Source organism: Oreochromis aureus, linkage group 7, assembly GCF_013358895.1.
Source record: "Oreochromis aureus strain Israel breed Guangdong linkage group 7, ZZ_aureus, whole genome shotgun sequence".
NCBI classification, from domain to species: Eukaryota; Metazoa; Chordata; class Actinopteri; order Cichliformes; family Cichlidae; genus Oreochromis; species Oreochromis aureus.
In genome coordinates, this window is record NC_052948.1 from 6,069,909 (window position 1) to 6,096,052 (window position 26,144).

Genomic DNA, 26,144 nt, shown 5'->3' on the forward strand with positions numbered 1-26,144 from the left:
GCAGTTTGATCTTGACATCTTTATTCCTGTCCTGCAATACATTTGCCACATTTTCAAAGAGTAAATACATCTTAAATAGCTAAACAGTTGACATTTTCACAAAATCCATCCACGCGCCCATTCCACAGTTTGCAAGGGGACAAAAGAGCCCTTGAGCCCACCGAATCCTTGTGCAAAACCCCCAATGGTCCTGAAAGTCTTTGTCATGCTCGCCAGGTTTTCAGACATGTATACTGGTGGTTCACTGGCTGAGTATAGCGACAATGTGATGCTTTTTCTAATGCAATGGTATTCTGAATGCATAGATTTGTGAAATTCTCTGGTATTATTATATCACGGATGTACTGTTTAAAGATTAACAAGGATACCACAAGGACTGTAATTACATACTGCAAACTCCACGCTCCTTTTCCATTAAAATGTCTGAGTACAGTGGATGAAAAATAAAAGCAACACAGCCAAAAGTAGGGCCCCTCGGATTATCCCTCAAATAATGTAAGCAATATAAATTGTAAAATCTAGGCTTCTTTCAAACAGTATCAAGAGACTCAAGCACATTCACAGTTCATATCCTTCCTCCAAGCAGAGAAAAGAACACAAAACCTGACCACCATCATCCAGACAGTAATTAGACTGGTCATATTTCTGTAAGCAACGGTGGGAGTGAAAGAGAGTTCATTTGCATGTACAAAATCAATTAAGTCAAAAAATAAAAACACTGTTTCCTTCAAAAGAAGGACAATGGCCAGATAAAGTTTGTCATCTGTGACATCGAAGCTTTGCATTTGAAACCACAGGCTTGTAGTGTTTAGGACTCGGTACATTTCAACACATGCCCAATTCAGTGAACTATTATAATCTAGATATAATCTGTGCTAAATGCAACAATTTAGTCAAATCACTATCACATGTTCCAATGTGATGGAACTGAAATGTCATGAATATTTGATTATGACAAATTGGCTTATGCTGGGTTCTCTCTAAAGTTCATTACTACAGAAAAGCCCGTCTGTGTAGTGTTTCTAGGGACCTGTCTTTCAAATTCTGTACAGCGCATGTTTAAAGTCAACACACTCGTGTCTTCTTTTTTTTTTTGCACACATAGTTAAAACAAACAAACAAACAAGCAATACAGCAAACTGAACAGATGACCGTCTCTGGTAGATCTCGCTGCACACATGAGGTACGAACTAGCTAGCAGATAAGGCAAAGTAAACACACATCAGTCTTTTTATTCAGGCAGCAAATTAATCCGGTTACGGAGCGCACAAGCCTGTCTGTAATAAGAAACACAAAACAATGCACTCCCATATCCCGCTCCTAACACCTGTTACACACAATAGTCCCACATATACAGTAAATATGGTTCTGACATGACTAGCACCTGACTTGATATTGTTCCTTTGAAAAGCTGAAAGTGGCAGATAAAGCAGAGCAGTGTGAGGATAGTCTGGTGTGTGGAAAAACTGAAGTTTTACTCTGAGGCAGGACTTGTGCATTACACTTTGCAAAAACTAACTTATGACATCCCTTAACCCTGGTTTCCTGGACTATAGATATCCTCCGGGACACCAATTCCTGAGCCTTATTGTCCACAAGGAGTGATTCTTGCAATCTAAAAATAGCTGTTGTAGACCATACAGCTACTGACATGAAATGCAGGGACTTTTTGCATTGCTTTTTTTTTTTTTTTTAAATCAACTCGCTGCCAACTTTAAGGCATTTATCCCATTCTACAGGTAACCTATCGTGCTTTCGCAACTGCAAAGATAACAACAACTACATTTTCATGCACGGTACCTCTCCTTCTTAAACAAAAAGTAAAGCAGAAAAATAAGTAGTCATGACAGAGGGTATATTCCCAATACTTTGTAATTTGGAAAGTAAATTATTCTATTGCACCAGAATCTACGTACACTAACCATTACTATTATTATTCCACAAGACGACTCGCAATGAAACATCTGTAAAGAGAGAAGGCAGCGGTAAGCCATCTATCTAGAAATTCTCCATTCAAGAGAGCTAGTCCAAAAGGATCTTCAACTACCTCAGGCAGGTCAAAAAAATGTCAAACCAGGTGCCAGCTGAAATAAGCACTTTCAAAACTGCCAATCACAAATAAATGTTTCATATCAAATACAAAAATCAAAGATTTTTCTTTTGTTTTTTTACAGGTAGGCTAATTGTTAAACAACAAAAAATACAGTCTTTCCCATGTCAGCATCCACCCCCTGTATCCAGTTAGAGCGCAGGGATTTCATTGCCATTCAAAAGAAACCAAAGGCAGGTAGGGTGAAGAGGGATGGGATGGGTTAGCATGAGAGGTGTTGGGTTAACTAAAAGTCAATTCCAGTTCTTTCCACTGAAGTCAGTCATTCCTTCCAGCAGCTAGGTGGGGGATGGGGTGTGGAATCAGGCTTTTAAGGAGGGCGGAGGTGAGATACCCGCCCCCCCAATTACCAGTGTTGAGACTGAAAACAATAAGTTAGCAGGAAAGTTGTGGAGCTACCCAGCGACGCCACATTGCGACGCCACAATGAGTCATTAGTGGTGTTGCTCACAAGTCGATGTGGACCAACAAAAAAGATGGGGCCGGACCAGGTTAGTTCCGCTAGCCACTTAGGCAACAGTCCAATATTCCCCTTTCCATACAAGTCTATAGTTCAGTCAGCCCTGATGGTTTCTGTCAGGGCTTTTGTTTCAATCGTCCTCTTTTGTTGGAAAAGTTTTTGTTTTCATCGTTGGGTTGTTTCATCTTCCAGTCCTTAAGTCCATGCTGCCACTTTGCGCCGTAGCGTTTCTCAACATATAGCAGTGAGCTAGGCAAAGGAAATGACACAAGATATAATTAAAGTTCTACACTCAAATTGTTTCAAATGTGCTTTTTTTTTTTTACAATGAGCATCATCTACACACAGTCACAGGTGGTCAACAAATGAATGGTGAAACCAACAGAACAGAGAAATCAAACTCATTTTCCATGATTGACCTTAAGTGGGCCAGACCAGTGAAGCACCCCTTTCTGTCATTGTAAGAAGGAAAGTACTATGTCTCAGTTTCTCTGCATGATAAAGAAATAATTCTATAGTAAATGGAAGAACTCTGTCAGCATGACTCTTTGGGACTAAATTATAAGTAATAAATGTATTACATTACAGAAAAAGTAGCTCATTGGCTTTTTTATTGTAAAATGGAATGAAAATGGAATTGTATATTGTAGATGGTGAAAAATCATAAACATTTTCTTATTTAAATGTTCACCTATTTGTTAATTACTTTAGTGTGATATGAAGTTTTTTTTTATCAGAAGGAAAAATGGTAAAACTTCAAAATCTATGCCCTTTCCAAAGCTGTCCTGTGGGCCAGATCAGAGTCTTTGGTGGGTCAATTCTGGCCCCTGGGCTGTATTTTTGACACCCCTGCAATAGAGCTTTGGGCTACCATGTGCTTTGATCGATCAGGCTCTGGAGCTCTGAGAAAATATTTCCAAAATTTATGTTTGACTATAGTGCTATGTAACATATCAAAATCTTCCTTACATGTTCAGTTACAATAGCATATAACATCATTTTCATACTCATCAATCAGTGGCTGCATGTACTCTATGGTTGGGGGCTTTGTCAGCCTGGAAGAAGCCAGCTCCCACCCTCACAGGATAAAGGTGAACAACTTTTTATTAACTTGTAATGATATGTCCCTTTAAAGGTAAACCCTCCCCAAAGCCAGTGAATCCCATCATTCCATGCATTCACAATTTAGCTTTGCAAACTGATTTGGTGACCATTACTGTGTATATCATTTCTCACCTGCATCACGACACCACACAGCGACAGCTCATACAGTCTTGACCACTCTCATCGGGTGGGTTCAACTTCCTCAACTTATGCTGCCTGATCTCTCTAACCAGTGTGTAGAAGGCGTCCTCTACTCCCTGTAAACACACGCAATCACACAAAAATGTTACAGAAAAAATCCAGGAACTTACAATGCTCCCTTTCAAGTCAAGTATATTAAATGCACGTCTTCTGACTGACAGCAAAGCTTTTAGGTGTGCTCACCAATTGGCAGCATTACCATGACAACCTTAATCATTGCGAGCACTGAGAATTATTAAATGCATTGTCAAGAAATCATGATGACTAAAAAGACTGCATTACTTTACTTCTTGCATTTCCTTTTGAGTGACAGATATTCTGCAGGTGTAGCGATGAATGCGAGTATGTATGTACCTACATAATGTGTCACAGTGAGTCACAGACAGTGGGAGCTGTGAGGCAACTGGTCCTTATGAGCCCTTTCAAATACTGTAGTTCTGTTCTCAAGCCAAGGTAACCTGGCTATGAGTCAGTGCCTGCAGCATAATAAAATGTTCCCAGCAACACAAATCACATCATAGCGCATGGTCTGCTGTAGGATGCGCATGAATATTTTTGCAAAATGTGAAATTACACAGCCTAAATAAGAACACTGATATAACCTGCAGATAACATAATGATGCAGCAAAATTAGCATACGAGGAATTTTAAAGATTCAAACACCAATAAAAGAGGCAGGATAAGAGAAAAGTATTCTTCTGCGGAAAAACTTTATGTTGCTCTTTACTTTATGTAAACTGCTTACCTGTCGTGTTTTGGCAGAGGTCTCAATGTAGGGGATGCCATAGGAGCGAGCGAGCTCCTGGGCTTGCCTCGTGTCCACCGTGCGTGCAGGGAGGTCACATTTGTTTCCCACAAGCACCATGGGAACATCATCGGAGTCCTTAACACGTTTAATCTGTTCTCTGCGTTGCAAAATAAGAAAATTGCAAATTTAGTTTATTTATTTCATTTTATCTTACTTTTTGTTGTTCCTCGATACATCCAAGCACTTTATTTAGCCACAGTTACATGTCTGTTGGCTGAGATCCTCCCAGCATCATCAACAGCAGCTCCACCCCTGGAGAACCAACCACCCAGGGAACTTTAGGACCCAGAGGAAGAGCCAGTGCCTACCGGTGCTGGGCTGTGCTGTGCTGTGCTGCACTGCTGAAGGAGGCAGGGAGGGTGGGTGGACAACAGGCAGGCGGCAAACAGCATTACCTCATCACTACAGCAGCAAGTGCCAAACGCCATGCAGCCAGGGGGGACTGAGTGAGAGGAGAGGGTCAGATCACTCCATCAGCTCAGCCTTTCTTCTCAATCAGCCCCAGTATAGCCTCCAGTACAGTCAGCCAAACCCATCTGCAGTCAATACTGCTAATGGTAATTATGACCACACTTGCTCTGAGTTTTGATGTCAAAGCAAACAAGTTACCCTATTTAAACCGCCGACTGTATACCTGGTATTAAGTCGAGTGCTTAAAGTTTAGAGTTGTGGATTGGTCTTTATTTGGTGTTTTTGTACATGGATGAACATTGCTCTGCCATGTAGCGCTAGTCAGCACTGATAGTGGGGGGAAAAGTTTTTTTTCTTGTCACAAACGATTGTTGCCTGTAAATACAGGAATATAGATAACTCAAAACATTTAACCGGGCACTGAGCCAAAGTGCACTGCATACCTTCACAGGTAACAGTATGGTTTAAGAGCAGTTATGTGAAAGCAGGGTCCAAAACAGCTGAGTTGCAATGGCAACAGGCCAAACAAATGTGTCTTTAGTACATTTACACACTCTGGAAAACTGTGACTTAAAGTGTAGCCTCATGCAAGACCAGCAAGTGGGTGCCTAATGTGATGAGAAAGACAAAATGTGGCAAAGAGAGAAAACACTGTCACTTCCAGCTGAAACTCTCACCCCCACCCTCCCTTTCTCCTTCCCTGTCCTTGGGAGAGCTACCTCTCCCTGCTCCTCTAATTGAGTCAGGATCGATTTCATTGGCATCGTGCTGTAAGCCTCCAGTTGGGAGCTAAGCTTTCTTTAGCCGTGTTAAACGCTACAGCATGACATCATCAACTACTGCAGAGAGCTGGCACACACGTATATAAAGCCCTTTTCCTGCAGACCCCACGGGAGTCCCTGTAACACACACTGCATATGCACATCCAGAGAAGCTAACAGACATGATTTAGCAACGGGGCTCCACCCCAACAAGCCTACGGTCTGGCCAGGAAATACAGAGGTGCACATTTTCCAGTTCTCTTTCTTTGCATTACTCTTAGACACACCTATACTGGTGAATGTCCTCAAAAGACTTGGTATTGTTGATGGCGAAGACACACAGGAAGCCCTCTCCCGTCCTCATGTACTGATCCCTCATGGCGCTGTACTCCTCTTGACCTGCAGTGTCCAGGATGTCCAACAGGCAGGTCTCCCCGTCTATCACAACCTGCTTCCTGTATGAGTCCTGCAGAAAAAGACAAACTTGCACTTTTAGAGAAGTGCTAAAGACATCACACAAAACTGATGGTTCAGGTGGGCTTTAATGTAACCGGTGGTCCATTGCACATTCTTACCCTGGGTCACTCAGGGCAAAGAAGTATACTATAGGGACACTATGTCAGTGACTGAATGCTGCTTGACTGTAATCAACTTGGGTTACTTTGTTAAATTCCCTCCTCACTTTCAGGTCAAATGAAAATCAAGAGATCAGAGGAACAGGGTATCAGAGCCAATGTTTAGCCTTCCAACATGCAGTCACAAAAACATGGGAGTGCTGTCCCTTTGTTTGTTAGAGCATAGGGGCCAGGAATGCAAATACACAAAAAGGACATTGTCTGGCCAGAGGCAGGCGTGGTGAGAAAGAGAGGGATAGAGAGGGAGAAAAAGGGGAGAAAAGACAGGAGAAGACATTCTCACTGGCCTTCCTCTTTGCTCTGCAATATATTCCAGTGTCTTTTTCTCAGGAAAAATATTGAGTAAAAGGTGGAGAAAATGCTTTTCTCTTTTCTGAAATTATGGATTTCTTTCAAGCCTTGTCATTTGGAGGATTGCCACAGAAGTTAATTAATTAAAGTAACTTGGTTTAGACTGTGGGCTTGGACATTTATATAAAACATCTAATTACGCAAAGACTGGACATCAACCATTTTAAAGAATGTCGCAGAAGCACACAACAGTTTAAGGGGAAATACTTCATCTAAAGATAACTGCTGCAGGAATAATGTACAGAACACGTAGAAGCACGTCATACCTCTATTGTGGGGTCATATTCATCCACAAAGTGGTTCTGGATCAGCTGTATGGTAAGTGCACTCTTGCCCACGCCTCCAGCTCCCACCACCACCAGCTTATACTCCGTCATGTTCGCAGCTGCAGCTCAACCACACACTCACACACAACCACCGCTGCTGGAGAGAGGAAAAGGTGCAGGTTAGTACAATGACCAAAATAAACATGACACACAGTTTTGACGAGCATGTGTCAAGATTGACATGTCCTCAATTGGTGGTACAGACAAAACATATGACAATACCATTAATGCCCACTGGTGAGAAACATGAGTGGTTGTGTATGCTGAAGTGTGTGCATGCAGTGGGGGCTGTAGTTGAGACCCTCAAAGGGGAATGTGAAAAATGTGCTGAAGGTACTCAATGTTCCAGTCCTCTCCCGCTCCGTGTTAGCAGCAAAAAGTGTGCATGAGAGGGAGCAAGAGAGAAAAAGGAGGGGCATCACACTGGCAGATAGATCCATATCACTCAGGGTTTAGATTACTGAGGTCTACCTTTGAACATACAGGGACAGTGATCCCAAAATAAATAAATACAGACTAATAAAGATTAAATGCAGTCAATACTAGAACATTCTTAATAAAATAATTATAAAAATATATCTAAAACTCTTCCATTGTTTCATTTTAACGATGAGGTAAATCACTATCTACGAGACTGTTGTTATGAAGGATTTCTTGTTGATTCACTCTACAGCGATCCATTCAGGAGGGTTACGATTTTATGACTCCCAGGTGTGCCTGAAGTTGCCCCCTACGCTCCACCAAACCCACTTAATAGGTCCAGTCGATGTAACATGGTCAAGTTAGCCATAAATCAATCCATGTTATTAAAGAAACACGCAAGTCTCGCGAGGAAACATACGCGACATCTATTTTCTGTTACCTGAAACAGGCACAATTCAACCTACATAAATTTAGGAGAAATTATTAAACTTGCTCCATTTCAAAAGTCAGGAGAAAAATCAAGTTATTCAAATATTAATGAGATATTTTTCCAGTGTAATAGACATTTCTTTGCGTTTCAACAGATGTAAAGCAGACAGATATGCATAGATTTTTGTGTGCTTAAAAATTTGGTGAAATTTGCATATATTACAATTTTGCTCATTTCACCACCAAACCAGGTGAAGCCACAAATATTCATGTACAGACACAATCCAGTACAAAGACACATACACGCAGGTCATCATCCCCCGCCACAGCGTTGCTGGCCAGTAAAATTCCAGTGTTGAAGAGAAAGTAGTCGTATGGTTTTTCTGTTATGTTCTGTGGCAAAGTGAGACTCATCGTATGAACAGCTGACCACAAACTCACCAAATATGCAACCTAAAAAGGACCAAATATCTGCTGAGTAGAAGACATGATCAGTCAGATTTATTACTGACTGATATGAACTTCTTGTGATGGTTTTATAACATTAAATCAGCTACAAATCTATGACTAACCACAAGAAAAGTGTGCTGGAGGCCCATGGTAACTACAGGACTCTACTATGGTTACAGTTTGACATTGTACTAATAATGAGTGGAATAACAATGATGTCATATCTGATTAAAAAGACCTAAGAGGAAAGTAGCGGCGAACAGTTATAAATGATAGAAAGTCAAGCGAAACTATGCTTTTAATAGAAGCATAGTTTCGCTTTCTGTTTGACATTTCAGACCAACAACCCCTAGACGCCACCTCTACGTCAAATATCTGTCTTTAAGTACTATCAAACAGCAAAGCCTCAGTTGTCATAATTGTACTATACAATGAATTTAAAGTGTATATATAGTGTATATATAATATGGGCTGGTTCAAAAAAAAGGGAGGATGACCTTAAAGGGAGAGGAGCTAAAACAGCTCATTTCAGACAGTGGGTGACAAACTGAGCCCCTCAGTGTGAGATAAATAAGACTCATTTTGAACTGTGACTAATGCAAAGTGACTCTAATAAGTATTCAGGGTGAAAATTAGTATATTATAAGTCTTCCTAAACAAAACAGTTCACTATTAACACTAACTTAAAAATGACATCAGAGTAGCATTATGCTGTCACACTTTTTATCTGCATCTGCACCACCCTAGCACCCAATGTAACCCTAAATCTCTCTTTCTCAAAAGTTTAAACTATGTCTCAAATTACCGATGAAGCCATTTAGCATAAAAGACGGGCACATGTGGGTTAAACATCTCCACATGCTCATTAATAGTGTCTCACTTTGCTGAATGGTCCTGAAGAGGAAAATCATTAACCTGCACCACCTGCTGCAGTGTATAATCAATCTGTCAGGATTTCATGAGCAGCACAGTTCACATACGCTCTTTTACCTTCCGCAGGGAGCCGTGTGTCATCCCTCATATAAAATGCACTCTTTGTTATAGCTGCTACACAAACTACTTGCGCACTTAAGAGTGTAAACATCAGGGCTTCAGTTGACCTGAGCAGTAAACACTCACGCCCTCTCTCATGTGCTTTGACTCTCAAAGGAATAAAAGTACAAGCGAGAGCTGGGGTGAATCTTGAACTCTAACAGTATAAAGACAGGAGTAACAGGTGGCCTGTCATAAACACAGCCTGTGGTCAGTTCAATAACCGGACAAGACACAGAATTTCAAAAGAAAATGAAACATATAAGGTTAATTTAGCTGTGGAGAGGAAAAAAATAACAGACGTTCTATATTTGTCTCTGGGTGTGGTGTTGTATTAATAGAATCTGCATGCATCTCAGAAAGAAAAAAAAGTCCTGTTTGGGTTATTTGTGTCTGAGGCTGTATGCGCCTGTGCTGTTAGGACAAACTAAGACTAACCAAGACTGCAATAATGTTAATGATTGAGAGACAACCAGACTTGCTAAGTTGAGGACACAGTCATTTAACTGTTCTCATTCAATCACTGACATACACAAGCACACAAACACACACACTCCTGCACCACATCCTGGAACCCCCCTAAGCCACTGCTTCACCTTAATGGAACAGGTAGCTCTGAGCACTATCACCATTACCAACAACGACCTCCTTGTCAAAACACCCTCGCTGCTATAATTCTGAAACACAACAGGAAGGGAATTATACTGACCCCTCAAACTTGTGGTTAAACATTTAGCTTCCTTTTCCCTCAGTGTAAATAAATCAGCCTGGTACACAGTGCAGCCTGCCCTGGCTGGACTACAGAGTCTGGTGGAGTAGCAGAGCCAGTCTAGCTCCTTAGAGCCCCCTCTAACTAAATAAACAGCAGCTGTGCGGCGAACAGAGACTTGTGTGGGGCAGACAGACACTGGAACACCTTTGGCTGCTGAAGCTCCAGACAGGGCAAGGATCAACATTAGTAGACTCATCGGCAGTTATTTCACGTCTAGTGTGGACACAAGATAAAATGTTCGACTATAGACAAGTCATTTAGATCAAAGACTTGATATGACTTATTTCAGTTCACTAAGGATGACCAATATGCCATCATACAGGATGAAACACTTGATGACTGCAACTGAATACTCAGCCATACCGTTGGTCAGCTGTTCCACATATTCGCTCTGTTTTGTCATATATAAACATTATTGTTAATCAGAGATTAATCAGATGCCACAAGCCTCACTGGTGAGCACTTGTGCATCTTATGTTCACTTGCTGCCTCACAATTAACAAGAAAAGCACTGTTTTTCACAGAATTGGATTCTATTTGCGGCAGTAGCGACCTGGTCAGTTAGCCAGTAGGGAAACTCAAGCCTGAAAGAGCTAGATGGGGTAACAGCATTGAAACTGTTGAAATAAGAGAAGCCAAACCATTCCGGGTCGATGGTCTTTCGAAAAGATGAAATCTTACCAAAGCTTATGTGAGATTCACACAAAAATATCCATGAAATGCCTCCTTTTTACCTGATATGCATCAATATGACAGTGATAACTCATGCGTTGAACTGATTAGTATGAAGAATGTAGGCCAAACAAAAACAAAAAAAAACTTGATAGCTACATTATTGAATACAGCATCATACACAGTTCTTCAGCCTTTAACACACGTGGTTACAGCATTTCTTCTACATAACCAGATCTCAAGTGTACACCTGCCAAGCCAGTGATATTTACAGCCTAAAAAAAATGCAAATTCAACACATCCATGCACCGCTACTGGGAGTCCAGAGGAAGGAAAGCAGACAGCCGTCTTCTCTCAAACTAGGCCATGTCAGCTGCTGATTAATAATCCACATATACATATGGAGATGAATAGCAAAATCAATCACTGACACAGACATTGCTGTGTTTCTACAGCCACTTGTTGTCAGGAGGGGCTCATACTGAGCGGGTCTTTGTGTAGATAGAGAGGAGAGACGAGGACACAACCTCTGGAGGTCAAAATCATCAGTGCTTGCATCAATTTCATCCACACTCAGGGACTAAGCAAAAGAGCGTTTTGTCTGAGCTTTTCTCCCCTCTGCACACAGATGGGTATGTTGGGTATAGCTGTATCAAATACAATATATCCCCATCTTCTCCTCTGCAATCCCGAGTGGAGTTGCTCTCTCAGCGTATGGTTAAACTCTGGGGTCCTTATTTGCACACATGTAAAAACATACATTCATGATGTGGCAATTGTCTGTGTCCCTTTTACACACTGTGCACATGTGACAAAAGTAATTATCCTACAGCAGGGTGACTTTTGTTAGTCATTCAACAAGAAACAGCAATGAATCTGCCACAGCTGTCACACAGGCCGCACCTATCTCATTCCGAAGTTCCCAAAACCTTTGTAGAGCAGCTCTCTAATATGATCAAGGGCCACTATTTAGCATGTTTGAGTTTAGGGTTATTTATAGTGCACCACCGCCAGTCTGAAATTAACAGTCCATTTTGAAACCCTAGAGCCTCGCCTGGACCAAAAGGATAATCTTACATGACAGTTTATGGAGGGTGCAAGCAAAGAGCAGCAATTCAGATGGTAGCAGGAGAGTTCATTGGTGAGGGAGGAAGAAGACTACTCTCTATATATGCCAAGGGCATAACAAACACAGAAGAGAAGAGTCTAACAAGAAAGTGAAAAATATTAACCATAATGAAAATCCTCCAAGCCAAACTTCATTGCATCTTTTTCATCTTCTCAACACACGTGACAAAAGGAGCTAGGTACATGGATGACCGTCTTCCTCAACATGCACTCTGGTCTCCATTTAAGTGCTTAATTGGTTAAAGGATCCATACTGGCAGAGCCACAAGCCCACTGCAGAGATAATAGATTTTTAATGGAGCTATGATGGTAAGGAGACCCTCTCAAGGGAGGTGTCACGGTCGAATACGGAGACTCCAAGACCCATCCTAAAGTCTTGATAACCACCCCACCCTCCCTCTGCTTTCCAGTGACATCATTCTTCTAAACAGCATCCAAAACAGTAAGTGTTTTCCACCAGCTCAGGAATGAAGCGCTATTCTGCTCTCAGGCCAGTGAAACACAATTACGTGAAGACATTGGTTCAGAATTTATGAAGTCGGTGGGGGGTCAGACTGACTACACCATAGGTAAAAACCAGGATTTACTCCTTTCTCTAGAATTTAACACAAAGTTGAATTTGGTTCTTTTAATAAACCATTTCTTTCCAAATTTCTAAATGTTTCACTATCTAAAGAGGCCTGTTTGCTGTTCTGAAAGCCACTAGCCTCTAGTGACCTTTTCCCTACTGGGTCATCCTTTTAGTGTATAGGACAGGGTGACACAGTGGAGGCAGCAGCAGAGATAAAAAGAGCGTCTGACCTCCACACAAAGGCCTGCCGGTTGGAGGAGCTGCAAGGGTTATCATTAGACACCTAACGCCCCCAAAACTCTAAATGTGGGCTCTGGATAAATCTCATTGAGTTGTTTTAGTTCATGAAACAATGTGAAAGCAAAGAAAGGGACACATAAAACACCTAATGTCCATTCAACTTATCTTAAACTCCTTTGGTTTAGTTAGCCTAATAATGTGACTCAAAAGAATCAAAACAAACACACACATCAAAATCTATCCAGGGCCTAAAGTAAAACCCAGCAAGAGATGATGTTATTTGTAAAATCTTGGTTTTTAGAGTCACACTTACTCCTTGGCTGCATAAAAAGCTTCAAAGAAAACAAAGACACATTGACCTCACACCTCAATCACTGGACCACCTCCAACTGTTTTCCAGCTGCCCTGCCAAAACGCTGCAGACACCAACACCAATATTTACTCACACAGAATCGCTGCAAAGCCTCCTTCTCATGGTCATATAGACTGATGCACATTCACTAACATGATTATGACTTTCACAGAAGATGCTGTGGTCAGCGAATGTGACGATGTGGCGGATTAACAAAAGAAACCGTATACCAGAAAGCCCTAAGAAAAACACAAGAGTGAAACACTTTCTGTTGCATTGCCTAAGAGGGCACTCATTCAAATGTTTGAGACTACTTTGAATGCTGAATCCATTTAATTGTTTGCTGTCCAGGAGCTCCTATGGTCATTCGCTGAGTGATTAGTTCTGTCTTTGTAAATCTCCTTCACCTTACTAGCCATTTTTTATCAGATACGAGACTTGAAATGATCATCTGTGTGAATGCCTTGTAATGGAATCTCACTTCCGCAGTGATAGCTTTTATTCACTGTGACGGGGCGTCACCCTAGTTGTCTCTGACGCCACTATCGAGACCAGCAACCTCACAGCCTGCTCCAGTCTTTTCCTTATACAATACAAAAGACAGAAGTACATTAGCATCTATTGCGATGCCACTTACAAATGTCTTCGGTTTCTCTTTCAACGTGAGGTAAAGCGAGGGGGAAATCCTGGATGGTCCTGTTATCCCTTTATAACCAAGTTTTAACACCCAAACTCAAGGAAGACCGCTTACCAGAAAATATATAATTGGCTTAACACAGTCAGGGGTTGGGGGGGGAATCATCCTATGTAGGCAGGGTAGAAAGAAAGCTGAGTTCGAAGCAGGATAATGTTCAAGCTCGCCGGGCGTGAATTAAAAAATGTTATGATAGCTAGCTAACCTGTTTTTTCTGTAAGGACCGCAATCTCCAGCGGTGCCCAAAACACTGAAAGCACTTAAGAGAGGACATATTTCTCGGTGAGGGGAAAAAACCCGACATTTTTCGTAAGCAAGGATGTGTACAATATACTTACAACAAGCAGAGGTCTATTGGCGACAGGAGCGGCGTTTCTACCGGAGAGGAAGAAGAAAATCTTTCAATTGTTTTGCTTCTCCGCTGAAATCGGAAAAAAGCCACAAAATATTCCGAGTCTCTTTCCCCGATTCTTCAGATATTTGCGTCCTGTTCACTGTAAGAAACTGTTTAATTTTAAGTAGCTAAACTGCACCAAGGCATTCATTGGTCCTGGGTCCTATAATGTGCCCGCGTTGAACAATGTGCTTCCCAGAGAGAGCGGAGGGGATGAGGAGTAGTGCCCACGCCCAGCTCTATCAAACATAGATCCGCCCCGGTTACCAAGCATGTTACCGTAGCGTTCTAGTACTGTCGGATTTTTGGCAACTCCACTCTGAAGGCCACTGGACCTACACATTTAAACGCTAAATCCGAGTATTTAAGGAGGCACGTAAATCTGAATTCATGCAAAAACCTGGAAGTCATGAATGCAACTTAATTCGTTTGACAAACAGGAACGCAGTCTTTTTTTAAAAATTACTATTATCCGTCTCTACCCAGCATAATCCTTCCCCACTCAGAAAACTAAGTGCCACCCAAACTCTGTATAAATATCAACATAAAAACAGTTGACTAGCAGTGTTTTGGTTGAGAATATGTGTGTTTATATAAAAAACAATTTATTGTGTAATCCAAAGTTTAAAAACGAAGAAACGAAATCACCAAAATTTCCCAAACACTATGATTTTTTTTTTAAATGTGATGACTCAAGGTTGGGAACCGGTGATAGTTATAAAGGTAATGTCGAAATTATGTGGTAGGGGAGAGCAGGCGTGATTGTAACACTTTTTGTTTCAGTAGTTACAACTCAGTAGGTTGTAATTTTGAAACAAAATACCGTTATTGGTCCACTCCAAGTAGCAATGTTTCTAACCTCTTCATCTTCAATTTCACAGATTAATTATTCATGATTGCTGTTTTTTTTTAATGTATGGGTTTTTTTCCCCATATTTTTCTGTTCCAGGTGCTGAGATTTTTTTTTGTTCCATGCAAGTGCAACAGTTGGCCACTCATATTGTGGTTTTTATGCTTGTGCTCTGATCCTTTCTGTCATTTTCCCCTCCTGACTGTCATCTCTGTCATTGCTATATTTCACATATACTTTGAATAATAACATATATAATAACAACAGAAATTAAAAAATAGATAAAATAACATGAAATGGAAAAAACTAAACAAAATGAGACTATAGAGCTTGTCTTAAAAAAGCAACTATGTCTGGCACAACATTGAAATAAGACAGACAAAAACAAAAAGAAAAGAAAAAAAAGAAAAAGGCTTCTATTGTTACAACCTTTTCCCAAAGATCCAGACTTTCTTAATTGTTTTAAGCAATAGTTCTCTAGTCTTTCTGAGGGTTTCAACAATTTTCTTTGGACACTGACTGATTTTTTACTCATTTTGTAGCCCAGTCCATGTGCTTGACCAAGGTTGAGTACTTGTAGTAGACATAACCCAAATGCTTTCGAGGAATATTTTTGTTTGTTCAACCACTCATTAACACTGACTATATGAATCATTCAAGCATACGAAATGTACCTTATTCGAGGCATGAACCAGCGTTGTGTCTAAACATAATTTAAAATGGTATTTTTAGGCTCTTTGTTACTAGCATCCTTTTCTTTGGTTGTATGTATAATAAATGTCAAAGATAACACATGTTTATCGCAGTGTTTGATGTTTCCCAAAGAACTATTTGCTGAAAACTTGGAAAATCGTTAATACTGTGCAGTGTGCCCCTAAAAAGAATCTGGGCAATCTGGGCCAAAAGATGTGACAGGCATAAAAAGATTTACAGCTAATGAGCAGAAAGAAAGACCTGACACAGGACTTGAGAGATGTATCTTGTCCTTCAGTTGATCAATCTACTGTTTGCTGAAGCTTCATCAGAAATGTTCTCAGTGGCTGTCATGAAGGGAAACGGGGGGGAGTTGGAGTATTGGAGTATGCCAAATTACACAAGAACTAGACTGAAAATCAGTGGAAACAGATCTTATGTTGATTGATCTTATCAATATGTGAATGTAGAAAGGATTTTATCCACTAAAGTAACTGATTGGATAATATGATCCCAAACAGATGCTAATGCCAACCATAAAGGCACAAAACGCTATCATTCCTGGATTGATCTTATCAATATCTAAAGGATATTATCCAGTAACTACTGGATAATAGATTAGATGAGTGCCAGCCGCTGAATGGATTCCATTCAGCGGCTCTGGGGTCAGTTAGTGCTGTATCCAGGAAGTCGTCTGTGGTCGCCAAGGAAACTTTTGCTTGCAAGCCCTCAGTTGTAGGTTTGAATGTAAATGTATAGACTATCTAGTGACACTGACGGGAAAATTCTGCAAAAGGTGACATATATTCTTATTATAGATACAATGTTATATTTCCGTATACATCAGCATGTAGCTAGGGTAGTTATTGCTTTATTTAGCGCTGCTTACAATATCTGGCTCTAGAGAAAGTACTGCTCACTGCTTCCTTTTTGTTTCACAAGCCATACGGTTTTGGTGTTTTCAATATAACTTTATGATTGTTTATTTTATACAGCGTGAGGGATGAGTTACTGTCATGGGTCTGTGCCCCAGGGGGTCCGGCCCGTTACAGCACGGGTCCTGGTGACTGAGGTGAGTGGTTCAGGCTCCATCAACCCAACTCCTGCAAGTAAACCCTGCGAGGACTCTGAAACACCAGTGGAATTTTATCTCTCCCCGGAGAAGTTGGTAGGTACATTTAAATACAGTTAGTATTTATCATTGTTATACACCTCTTATCATGTTGTTTATACGAATATAAGAAAATAGTGAAAGCATTTAGTTAGCATACCGTAATTCTAAGTTGACAATAGCAAATGTCAGCATCTGGATAACATCTACCATATACATCTTGCCTGTATTATAATGTCTATTTTACTGAAATAATTCCTTTAGCTTTGTCTCCTATACTACTTAAAAACCTCTTTGAATTTTTGTTTAAAAAGACTATGCTTGAAACTGAAATTGGGAAAAAAATTCTTCAAAGATTTAACATCAAATCAAAGTCATGTTTGTTAATACCAGCTACAGAATGATACAGACTACATGAAGTAAAGAGACAATGCCCTTCAGTCCAGATCAGCTTCTTATTCTCCTCCTACAGAAATTGCTGTGTGACACACAAGACCTCTCTAATGTGACCTCCCTGGAGATTTGTGTAGACACTCAAGAAAACACACTTGGTAACTTTGGTAAGATATATAACATGTCACTGATTAAATACAGTACTGTGCACTGTGCAAGTCTTGAGGCACCCTTCATTTGGTTATATTTTGCAAGAAATATGGGAAATAGGTGCGGTGATTCATTGAAGTATGTGCAAATATACACAAATATACACCACAATCAGAGTTTGTATTAATCTAACAAGATTTGGTCTACCAAAGTCAGTATTTAGCATGACCACTTTTATTCTTCAACACAGTCTCAACTCTCTTACGCAAGCTTTCTTGGCATTTCTTTAAGTAGTCTTCAGGGTTCCTGAAGGACATTAAAAAGCTCTTCTTGGGAGTTTGGCTGCCTTTTGTTCTGTTCTCAGTCAACACGATCCCACGCTGCTTAGGTAATGTTGAAGTCCGTGTTCTGGAGAGGACATGGCATGTTTTTTATCCAGGTATGCTTTTACAGCAGTGGCAGTATGTTTGGGATCATTAGCATGCTTAAACATGAAGTCATTGCAAATCTAACACTTTCCAGATTGTGATCAAAATTGGACAATATTGGTCTATCACTGACTTTAATGCATCTCCAAACCATGACAGAGATTCCACTGCGTTTTACAGATGTCTGTAGACACTCACTGTTCTAGCTTGTAAAAAAGTCCCTAAGTATACAATTTAAAATTGGTTCTTTTCTAAATTGTCTGTTGTGTAAGTTGTCTGTAGACACAAAACTAGTTCACCTCTTCAGTTAGGTACCTTTTTTAGTTGTTGAATGATTCATAGGTCAGTGTTAAGTACTTTAACTAAGAAAAGGATGGAGTACAAAGACTGGACTGAAAATAAGTAAAAAAGCAGCCAATGTCCCAAGAAAAACTTCAGAAAGCCCAGAGACCTATTGCTCAAGACTAATTAAATACAACAAAGTCTGGTTTCTTGAAAACAAAATACAAACAAATGAGGAAAGGCTCAATACTTTTGCACAGTACTGCAGCTGAATATGTGAAACAGTAAAACAATAGGTGTCTGTTTGTATGTGTACTCATTAGAGCTCACTGTTAGTCAGCATCAGTGGTGTTATTGTTTTCTTTATGTAGCAAGGCTACAAAAAATACAGTAACTTTTATCTCATTTAAGTTCAGTTAAGCTAGTGAGCAATGGGAAACTGTTAACACAATTTACAGTAATGATTCATAACAGATACTTGTAATAATCACAACACAGAAAGAGCAGACAGTCATAAATATACACAACATATCCACACCTGATTACCTCACAGGTGTGCCAGCCATCATTAGATAATGGTCGGGGGATATATTTACTATGACTGAGCTTTGTCCTCAGAAAAAATCCTAGATTGTGTAAGGCATGACAAACACTGTCTGTACATCTATGAGTCATGTTTACCTGCCACTTTAGGGACACTTTCTTTTACTTAAATGATGCTGAACATCTGATTAGCAAATAAATCAGGTGATAAGAACGAAACCATGTTAAAATGACACCAGTGTTACATGAAAATGACAAAAATAGTTTTGTTTAATTAATTTTCTTGCAGGTGTCTACTTGCCTGGATTAGTGCAGCTAAAAATGAACAACAGCAGGATCCTGTCAGTAAGGTAAGTAAGACAAAAATATCATCTTTTTGTTTACTTCAAAGTTTGTATTCCTGAGAAAGAAATTTACAAAGTATTATGAATTATAGATTTCCAAGATGATACTGACACATGCTTCTGGTCATTTTTCTTGTCATTTTTATCTTATTTTATACATGTTTCCAGAATAGGAAACACCCACATATTTCCTTGAAGATAAATAAATATAAGTTAACCCAGAACAGAAAAAAAAATAGTTTAGTGAATGCTGTTGTGGTTTACTCTGGTCTTACTTTGTTTCATTACAGGAAGTCAAAAGTTATGAGCTTACCCAAAGAAGTATAGTATGGCTATAGTGCCAAGGTTTTGAAATAGGGACTTCCAATATTTATGTGTGGAAGATGCTTGTTGCAACTTGTAAACCAGACACCATAGAGGTGAGACCTGTGTACAGGTTTAGAGATACACAGAGAACAGGTTAAACCACCTTTCCCACAATAGGATACAGAGGGGTTCAGGTACTATCAGATTTCAAAATCATACATTTGATCCTCAGAAGAAGACAGGGAATATCTTAAGTTTTTCCTAGCTTGTCCAGTGATTATAGCTACAGCTGTTTCATCAAAAGTATATTAAAGCAAAGCTACAAATTGTTGTCACAGTAAGCAAGATGGAGAGAATTTTTTTTACCATTACTGTGCAAAAGTCTTCACCCAACTCTCATGACTTTATATTTTGCTTCTAATGAGACAGATTTTCTTGTAAGTGGTCTTGAGCAATAGTTTATAAAGTCTTTCAAAGTTTTTACTTAGACATTGTCAGTTTTTCACTCATTTTCAGTCCATCGCTTATACCTAACCATTTTCAGAGGAATGTGTTTTTGTTTGTTAAACAAGTTAACATAGAAATATGAAATATGTATTATTCGAGCATAAAAAATGCACCCAACTGAAGGGATGAACGAATGTTGTGCACATAACAGATAGTTTAGCGAAGAAAGAATTTTACATTGTATCTGTAGGCACTCTGTTGCTAGCAGTCTGTAACAAAAAACATAATCTGTTCCCAGTTCTGTAGTTGTATCTATGAACAGATAATAAAAGATACCAAAAGATAACACAAGCAATAAAGTAGTATATTTGAACCACCAACTTGATTCCCAAAGAGCTATTAACTGAAAACATGGCATATCTAAGCATGTTGTGCAGTGTGTCTTTAATTAAAATAAGGAAATTGGACAATGAAATCAGTGTTACATGAAAATGAGAAAAATTGTTTTGTTTATCTAATTATCTAATAATCAATATTTATGGAGGAGGACAGGAGAGATGTGTAAGAGTGAGTGTCTACAGCCATCTATAGAGCACTGTTGAGGGCCAGTGGTGTTGGAAATCTCCCCAACACTGAAAGTGTTACGACCACAGAAAAGTACCATCTACCTTGCAATGCCATCTGAATTGTTGGATTGACAACAGCTTCATGTTTCAACATGCCAGCGATCCCCAACTCACTGCCAATGCAATAACTGCAACACTGTCAATCATGGATTGGCCTCCCCAGGTATAACAGACTGTATGTATGGTTACTCATTTCAATAAATCCCTGCACCTAATTTTAATTTTTCCTAGCAGAATATAAGAAAATGAAGAGTACTCTGAAACTTTTGCACAGAACTGTACACAGAGAAAGATAATGAACTGTCTGCTCCACCTCGAGAGCACCAGAGCAGAGCAGAGTCAGTCGGACATGCACTGGCTTTGATAGCATTTCCTGCCTTGGGTTGTGGGAGCTGTAGTGGAGTGGGTGTTGCAGTAGTACACTGACTGAAACTATTGTGGAAAGGTTTGGGCAGGGAGGAAAGCGGGAGACAGTGAACAGGACATCATTTTCACAAAGAGAAAGGAGCTGCAAGCTTCAGTAGCCAAGAAAGTATCCTTTTTTTAGCCATGATTATGTAACTCTCTTTCCTGCCTCTAAATCAAGTTTGTGTTATTTTGTCTCCCTAGAGACTTGGGAACCACCATCTCCCAACTGCAGGTGCTATGGATGTCTCGGTGCTGCCTACAAGACCTAGATGGGATTACTACTTTCTGTGCTGTTACGGTAGACTTTATAGGTTACAGGTGGCTTTGTAGGAACTATTCAGGAGCTTGGTAGCTTCTTTCTTTTCTCTTTTTGCAAAAGTTAAAAAAAATGTGTGTACGGAACAAAAAAGAAATTGTGTCAATGATTATTGGATACATTTCAAATAGGCCTTCATACCTCAAACATTAATTTCCATTTGTCATGGTACCATTTTTACCCAAATCATTTCCACGTTTTTGCGGCAAATACTGAACGTGCCTAGGTGGTAACATATAATTCAAGTAATTGAACTTCCGCTGTTTAAAACGTCCAACTGTCTGTGACATGGGACGATACCACAGTGTGACCTGGGTCCAACATGTTCTATTTCTTTAGTGCATTTTCCTTCTGCTGGTTCAGTTCATTAATCACACATTTTCTACCACTTAACACTTATTTCCTGTCCTCCTTCTCAGGAGCTGTACTTGTCCTATAACAACGTGTCAGACCTGAGTCAGGTTGGCATGCTGGAGAACCTGCAGCTGTTAGATCTGGAAGGGAATGACGTGGATGATTTAGTCCAGGTTCAGTATCTCGGTTTATGTAGCAAACTGAAGAGACTTACCCTGGAGGGAAACCCTGTCTGTTTACGCCCAAACCCCACATCAACTCAGGTATGGGTATTATGCGATGTATTTGTCCTTTGTTGTTTATCTTTAGACTTTAAGCGGATGCTCCTATTGCGATTAACATACCCAGTACATCTTGAAGCAACCGCTACAGAGTGGTGCAATGCTCAGAGTGGCAGTCTGGCAAAAGATAAAACGAAACCAAGAATGGTTGCAGCTGAATAGCGCTTGAGCAAGGAGCTGGGCAGAGTTCCTGAAAAGGAAGTGTTGTATTCATTTGATGTTGTAAATGCCAACTTGCAAATGCAACTTGTGGTTCTAATCGTTCAACAGTCTCGCCTGTGCTGGCTGGCTGTCAGCCCTAAAGACAGATAATCTCTAACATGTAATCAGTTTGTGCTGAGACATGAGAGCATGTGTGCGATTGCAACTCTCTGTATGTGGGTCCTTAACGCAACAGAAACACTCTGCTAGAGCAGGAGACATCAAAATACTCAAAAATAATTAGACAAAACATACTGTTGAAATAGTATGTATGTAAACATCAATGCTTTATTTTTATGTTAAGGTGCATTTTTTTTCTGTGACAAAGCCTTAAACAGCTTATCATGGGCCAAGTCAGTGAAGCTGATTGTAGCTGGGTACACGGCAGAAGCTGCAGTGAGCTGAGTTTTTTGGGCCACTGTGAATGTGTTTATTTACACCCACCAGCAGAGCATTAATTAAGAAACTAGGGCAATGAGGAGAGATGCTGAGCTGAATATGCATTAGGCCCGTGCTTTGTAACGACTGAGGGGGTTCTTGGGTTCACTCCCTTGCCAAGTGATCACTCTTCTTGCGCTCTGTCTTTCTCTCACTTCCTCTTATTTAAAACTCACTCTCCTCCTCTTTTCTCTCATTTTCTTGCTTTTGTTTACCAGCCTCTCACACTCTCCTTTTCATTTTCTGCATCTGTGTGGTTTGGTGAAACCAAAGAGAGGCCAGCGATTCACTGGCCTCACTCTCGCTCTCTGCTCTCTTCCGGATGATAAAAGTCTAGTATTTATAGTGCAAGACTTTACAAACGCTAGTTGTTATGAGCTGGGATCAGCTTATGCTGTCTGGCACCCCTATTTAAAAATACCACGTATTATTAAAAATGTTACTGTTGCAAAAAGACAGAATTTGAATGTGATCTTGAATCTCGTTGTACACCTTGGCTCTGTCATTTTCTCTTGTTTCGTTCCTCCTTCCCAGATGGCAGACTACAGTTACCGGGCAGCGGTGAGGGAGCTGGTCCCTCAGCTGCGTTACCTTGATGATGTAAAGGTGGAGGAGGACAGGCTTAGCTGCTGTACCACCATGGGAGAAGACTGGGACATTCTCAGAAACTCCATCAGAGATTCTAACTTCTCGTATCCTGCTGGTGAAGATGGTGTGTGTGTGTATTGTTCTAAATCCATCAACACGGTCCAGATATTCAGATGACGATTTAACAAACACCTCACTTTTGTCTTTGTAGAGGAGACAGCCAACAGTGTAAATCCTTACAGCCGACCCAGTTCAGCCAGATGCCCTTCTCCCAGCTTCTCTGGTGTCTGGGCCATGTCATCGTCAGGCAACAGACCACACTCAGGCTCCAGACTCATGTCAGCAATCAGGCCTGGAGTTCTCTCCCCTTCTGGATCCAGACCTGGTTCTACAGACTCAGATCTGGCAGTAGTGGAAGCTGAAACCAGCGCTCTGACTCACAGTTAGGCACTCCTGTGGTTGATCTCATTAGTCTTAGTGCCATTTCCATTTTATTTTGATTAGCATTACTCTGTGCAGGTGAACTGTTGGAGCAGTAAAAACAATCTTTGCTCAACAGTGCCACCAAGAGGACTTAATTGTGCCATGAAATAATGACAGTTTCAATCACTGATGCCTGTTTTACTCTGTCAATTTTTGAAGGAGCAGGTAACATCATCTTCTGTGGGAACCCAGTCCAGGCTATTCGAGCAAAGCGACAAAAGTTAAGGGTAAGTAGCAACAAAGTCCTGCAATGCAGTGGAGAAAATTATTTGATCTCACTTAATAAATTATGAGATGAATCCATATACCACACGCTGTGATCCATATACATGAGTTATTTCTGTCTCACTGTTCCCCATAAAGCAGAGTCTTCATTGTCCACTAAGAGGAACAACAAGCTTTATGAGCTTTGACAGGCCATTATGAATGCCTGGCACCAGCAGCTCATCTCTTTAATGTCATGTCAGTATAAAAAGAATCAGCTAATTATTATCAGGCAGACAAACAACCTGAGAGGACAAGCATAGTGAGGGGTGATGGAGATGTGAGAAGGGTTGTGTCAGAAGAAGTTGACAGACGGGGCTATCACTGTCACCACCCTCCGATCTGTTAAATACACCCCACCACTGTCACTCTGCATCTTATTTATACCTTTCTGTCTCATTCAGTCTGCTCTTGCTGTGTTTGTTGTTCCTCACTGTTCTTGCTATCCATAATTAATGTGCTCTTAGGCCTCTATTACTTTAAGTTTCCTACCATCATCTATTACCACTCATGCTTGTTGTGCCTCTCTACTGTCTCATAGACAGCACCCACCAGGTCTACTTTCACCCCCCGAGACTTTCCCATTCATGTACCAGAACACACATACGACCTCGAGGAGCCTGATCTGACAGAACGTGCTGATGTCTTTGCAGAGCTCAGAGCTTGGAGGGAACAGCATAGCAGGTATTAAATGCTGAATTACTTTACTTTTTTAAAAACACATACATGTAAAAATTAATAAAAGCTACATTTTAATCTATATCTTGCCATTACTGGCCATGCGATAGATAAATTGCATATTAAAACAGTTGTCCATTTGTATACCATCAGAGGGCTGTGGAGGATTTCACATGGCTGTCGATGTGGCTATGTCTGAAGACTTGTATGCACATAAAACTAAATATCATCATTCTTTATTTCAGACGTCTTGAGGCCATAGCGAAAGACAGACTGCCACAAATCTTGTCCATTCAGCACTCTGATGATGAAGAAGCCCGTTGTGATGAGGAAGAAGATGGCTGTGGTGCTATGAGGAGTGACAGCAGTGATGAAGAACATGAAGAGGAGAAAGAGTATGACAACCAAGATGCAGCCTCACTAGATTTCTCTTTCCAGTCTCTTTCCCCAGGTGAGAACTCAGCGTACAAACTCCACAAATTATAGATAACTCTGTAAAGAATAAAAGCAGTAATTGTAATGTATGATCTTTTTGTAATGCAAGGAGAAAAATAACTGAATTATTTCAATTATTTATTTATTTTTAGATCTGCTTCCCAGAAAAAACTTACCCTCGGATATGGCTCGACTGTCGCTGGCCCCCAAAACCACAGTGTCCCCTTCTCCTCCTCTCAAAGGCAGTGGAGCTGCTGTTGATTTGAAACCACAAGGGATCCGTGCACGGAGGCTTCATCTTAGCCGGGCCAGACCACAATATTTACCTGAATTCAGCAGCGCCTTTGAAATAGGTGTGACTTCAGGAGATACAGACCTGCAAATGAGTATGCCTCCAATGACCCTGCCTGCACCCATACCGCACCCACCTCCAACAGCTGGCCTGAGTAAAGGGCTGAAGCATTCACGGTATGTCATTATTAAAAAATATCTTTATATTTAAATAGTCACATTTGAAACAACACATTTTGTTGTAAAATGTTCAGTCGAGTTTTGTAAATCAGTGACATCACCATATTATAGTTAAATTGTGATTGCAACTTGGTCAGTGGAATGTGGATATTAAAAAAAATCTCTATCTTTTAGTGTGAAGATGGACTCTGGTGAGCAGCCAGGCCAGAAGTGTGAAATATCCAAAATCCTCAAGAGACCAGCGATAACTCGCCCTCACACAGCCAGGGCAGCTTTACAGAAACATCACCAGCACCACTTACTCCAGTCCTGCAGAGGGAGCTCACAGCCAGACTGACTCTTGACTGTCCCCTGTCAGTATGGCTGCTCTTAACTGGTCCATTAAATGGGGTCTTTCCCCTTTTTCAAGTCATCACTCAGCCGTATATTGATCTATCATTGTCTACGCCATCGTTTCTTTTTCTCTGTTTTTTAAGAACTGAAGATACTGTTGTTGTTCACCAGTTCGACAGCATCCAGTGCTCACGAAGCTCACAGCGTAAACAGTAGTTGGAAATTTTCCTTTACTGAGACAAAACCTCTCACACCACAGAACTGCTCTTAAATAGACTAAAATATCAAAGAGGCTCTAAGTGCACATCTCAGGATGCTCTATAGAATTTTTACAAATGCAGCCCTGTGCTGTTTTGCGTTCATTCTTGTAACTCTCTTTCATTAAAGTTTAGCTGGA

General features: G+C 40.5%; 2 protein-coding genes across 4 annotated transcripts; one reads left to right on the forward strand and one right to left on the reverse strand.

The window, feature by feature from the left end:
• On the reverse strand, positions 1-14,565 carry LOC116333285 (GTPase HRas). 2 transcript variants are annotated; one of them, XM_039615402.1, is made up of 6 exons: positions 14,269-14,565; positions 7,108-7,261; positions 6,143-6,321; positions 4,621-4,780; positions 3,807-3,931; positions 1-2,819 (listed from the first exon to the last, which is right to left on the reverse strand). In XM_039615402.1, exons 2-5 carry the CDS (start codon positions 7,216-7,218, stop codon positions 3,812-3,814), a joined length of 570 nt encoding a protein of 189 aa, XP_039471336.1. In that variant the 5' UTR covers positions 7,219-7,261; positions 14,269-14,565; the 3' UTR covers positions 1-2,819; positions 3,807-3,811. The 2 variants fall into 2 exon arrangements, with proteins under 2 accessions (XP_039471336.1, XP_031612343.1); XM_031756483.2 differs by having other exon boundaries at positions 7,108-7,264; positions 14,269-14,564.
• Positions 14,566-16,545: 1,980 nt separating this feature from the next.
• Positions 16,546-25,826, forward strand: lrrc56 (leucine rich repeat containing 56). Of its 2 annotated transcripts, none has more exons than XM_039614354.1 (13): positions 16,546-16,663; positions 16,901-17,035; positions 17,451-17,538; positions 19,064-19,124; positions 21,107-21,203; positions 21,641-21,838; positions 23,030-23,207; positions 23,295-23,525; positions 23,726-23,793; positions 24,372-24,514; positions 24,754-24,959; positions 25,096-25,411; positions 25,589-25,826. In XM_039614354.1, exons 1-13 carry the CDS (start codon positions 16,619-16,621, stop codon positions 25,749-25,751), a joined length of 1,929 nt encoding a protein of 642 aa, XP_039470288.1. In that variant the 5' UTR covers positions 16,546-16,618; the 3' UTR covers positions 25,752-25,826. The 2 variants fall into 2 exon arrangements, with proteins under 2 accessions (XP_039470288.1, XP_031612353.2); XM_031756493.2 differs by having other exon boundaries at positions 16,551-16,663; positions 16,863-17,035.
• The last annotated feature ends 318 nt before the right edge of the window (positions 25,827-26,144 follow it).

Bases quoted from the DNA above. Each gene is read 5' to 3' on its own strand.
- lrrc56 (XM_039614354.1), top strand. From the start codon at position 16,619: ATGTATAGACTATCTAGTGACACTGACGGGAAAATTCTGCAAAAG. The intron at 17,036-17,450 runs GTAGGTACATTT...CTCCTCCTACAG, and splicing joins ATCTCTCCCCGGAGAAGTTG to AAATTGCTGTGTGACACACA. The intron at 21,204-21,640 runs GTAGACTTTATA...CCTCCTTCTCAG, and splicing joins CTACTTTCTGTGCTGTTACG to GAGCTGTACTTGTCCTATAA.
- LOC116333285 (XM_039615402.1), bottom strand. From the start codon at position 7,218: ATGACGGAGTATAAGCTGGTGGTGGTGGGAGCTGGAGGCGTGGGCAAG. The intron at 4,781-6,142 runs GTGTGTCTAAGA...TTTGCAACGCAG, and splicing joins GAGGACATTCACCAGTATAG to AGAACAGATTAAACGTGTTA. The intron at 3,932-4,620 runs GTAAGCAGTTTA...GTGTGTTTACAG, and splicing joins CCTCTGCCAAAACACGACAG to GGAGTAGAGGACGCCTTCTA.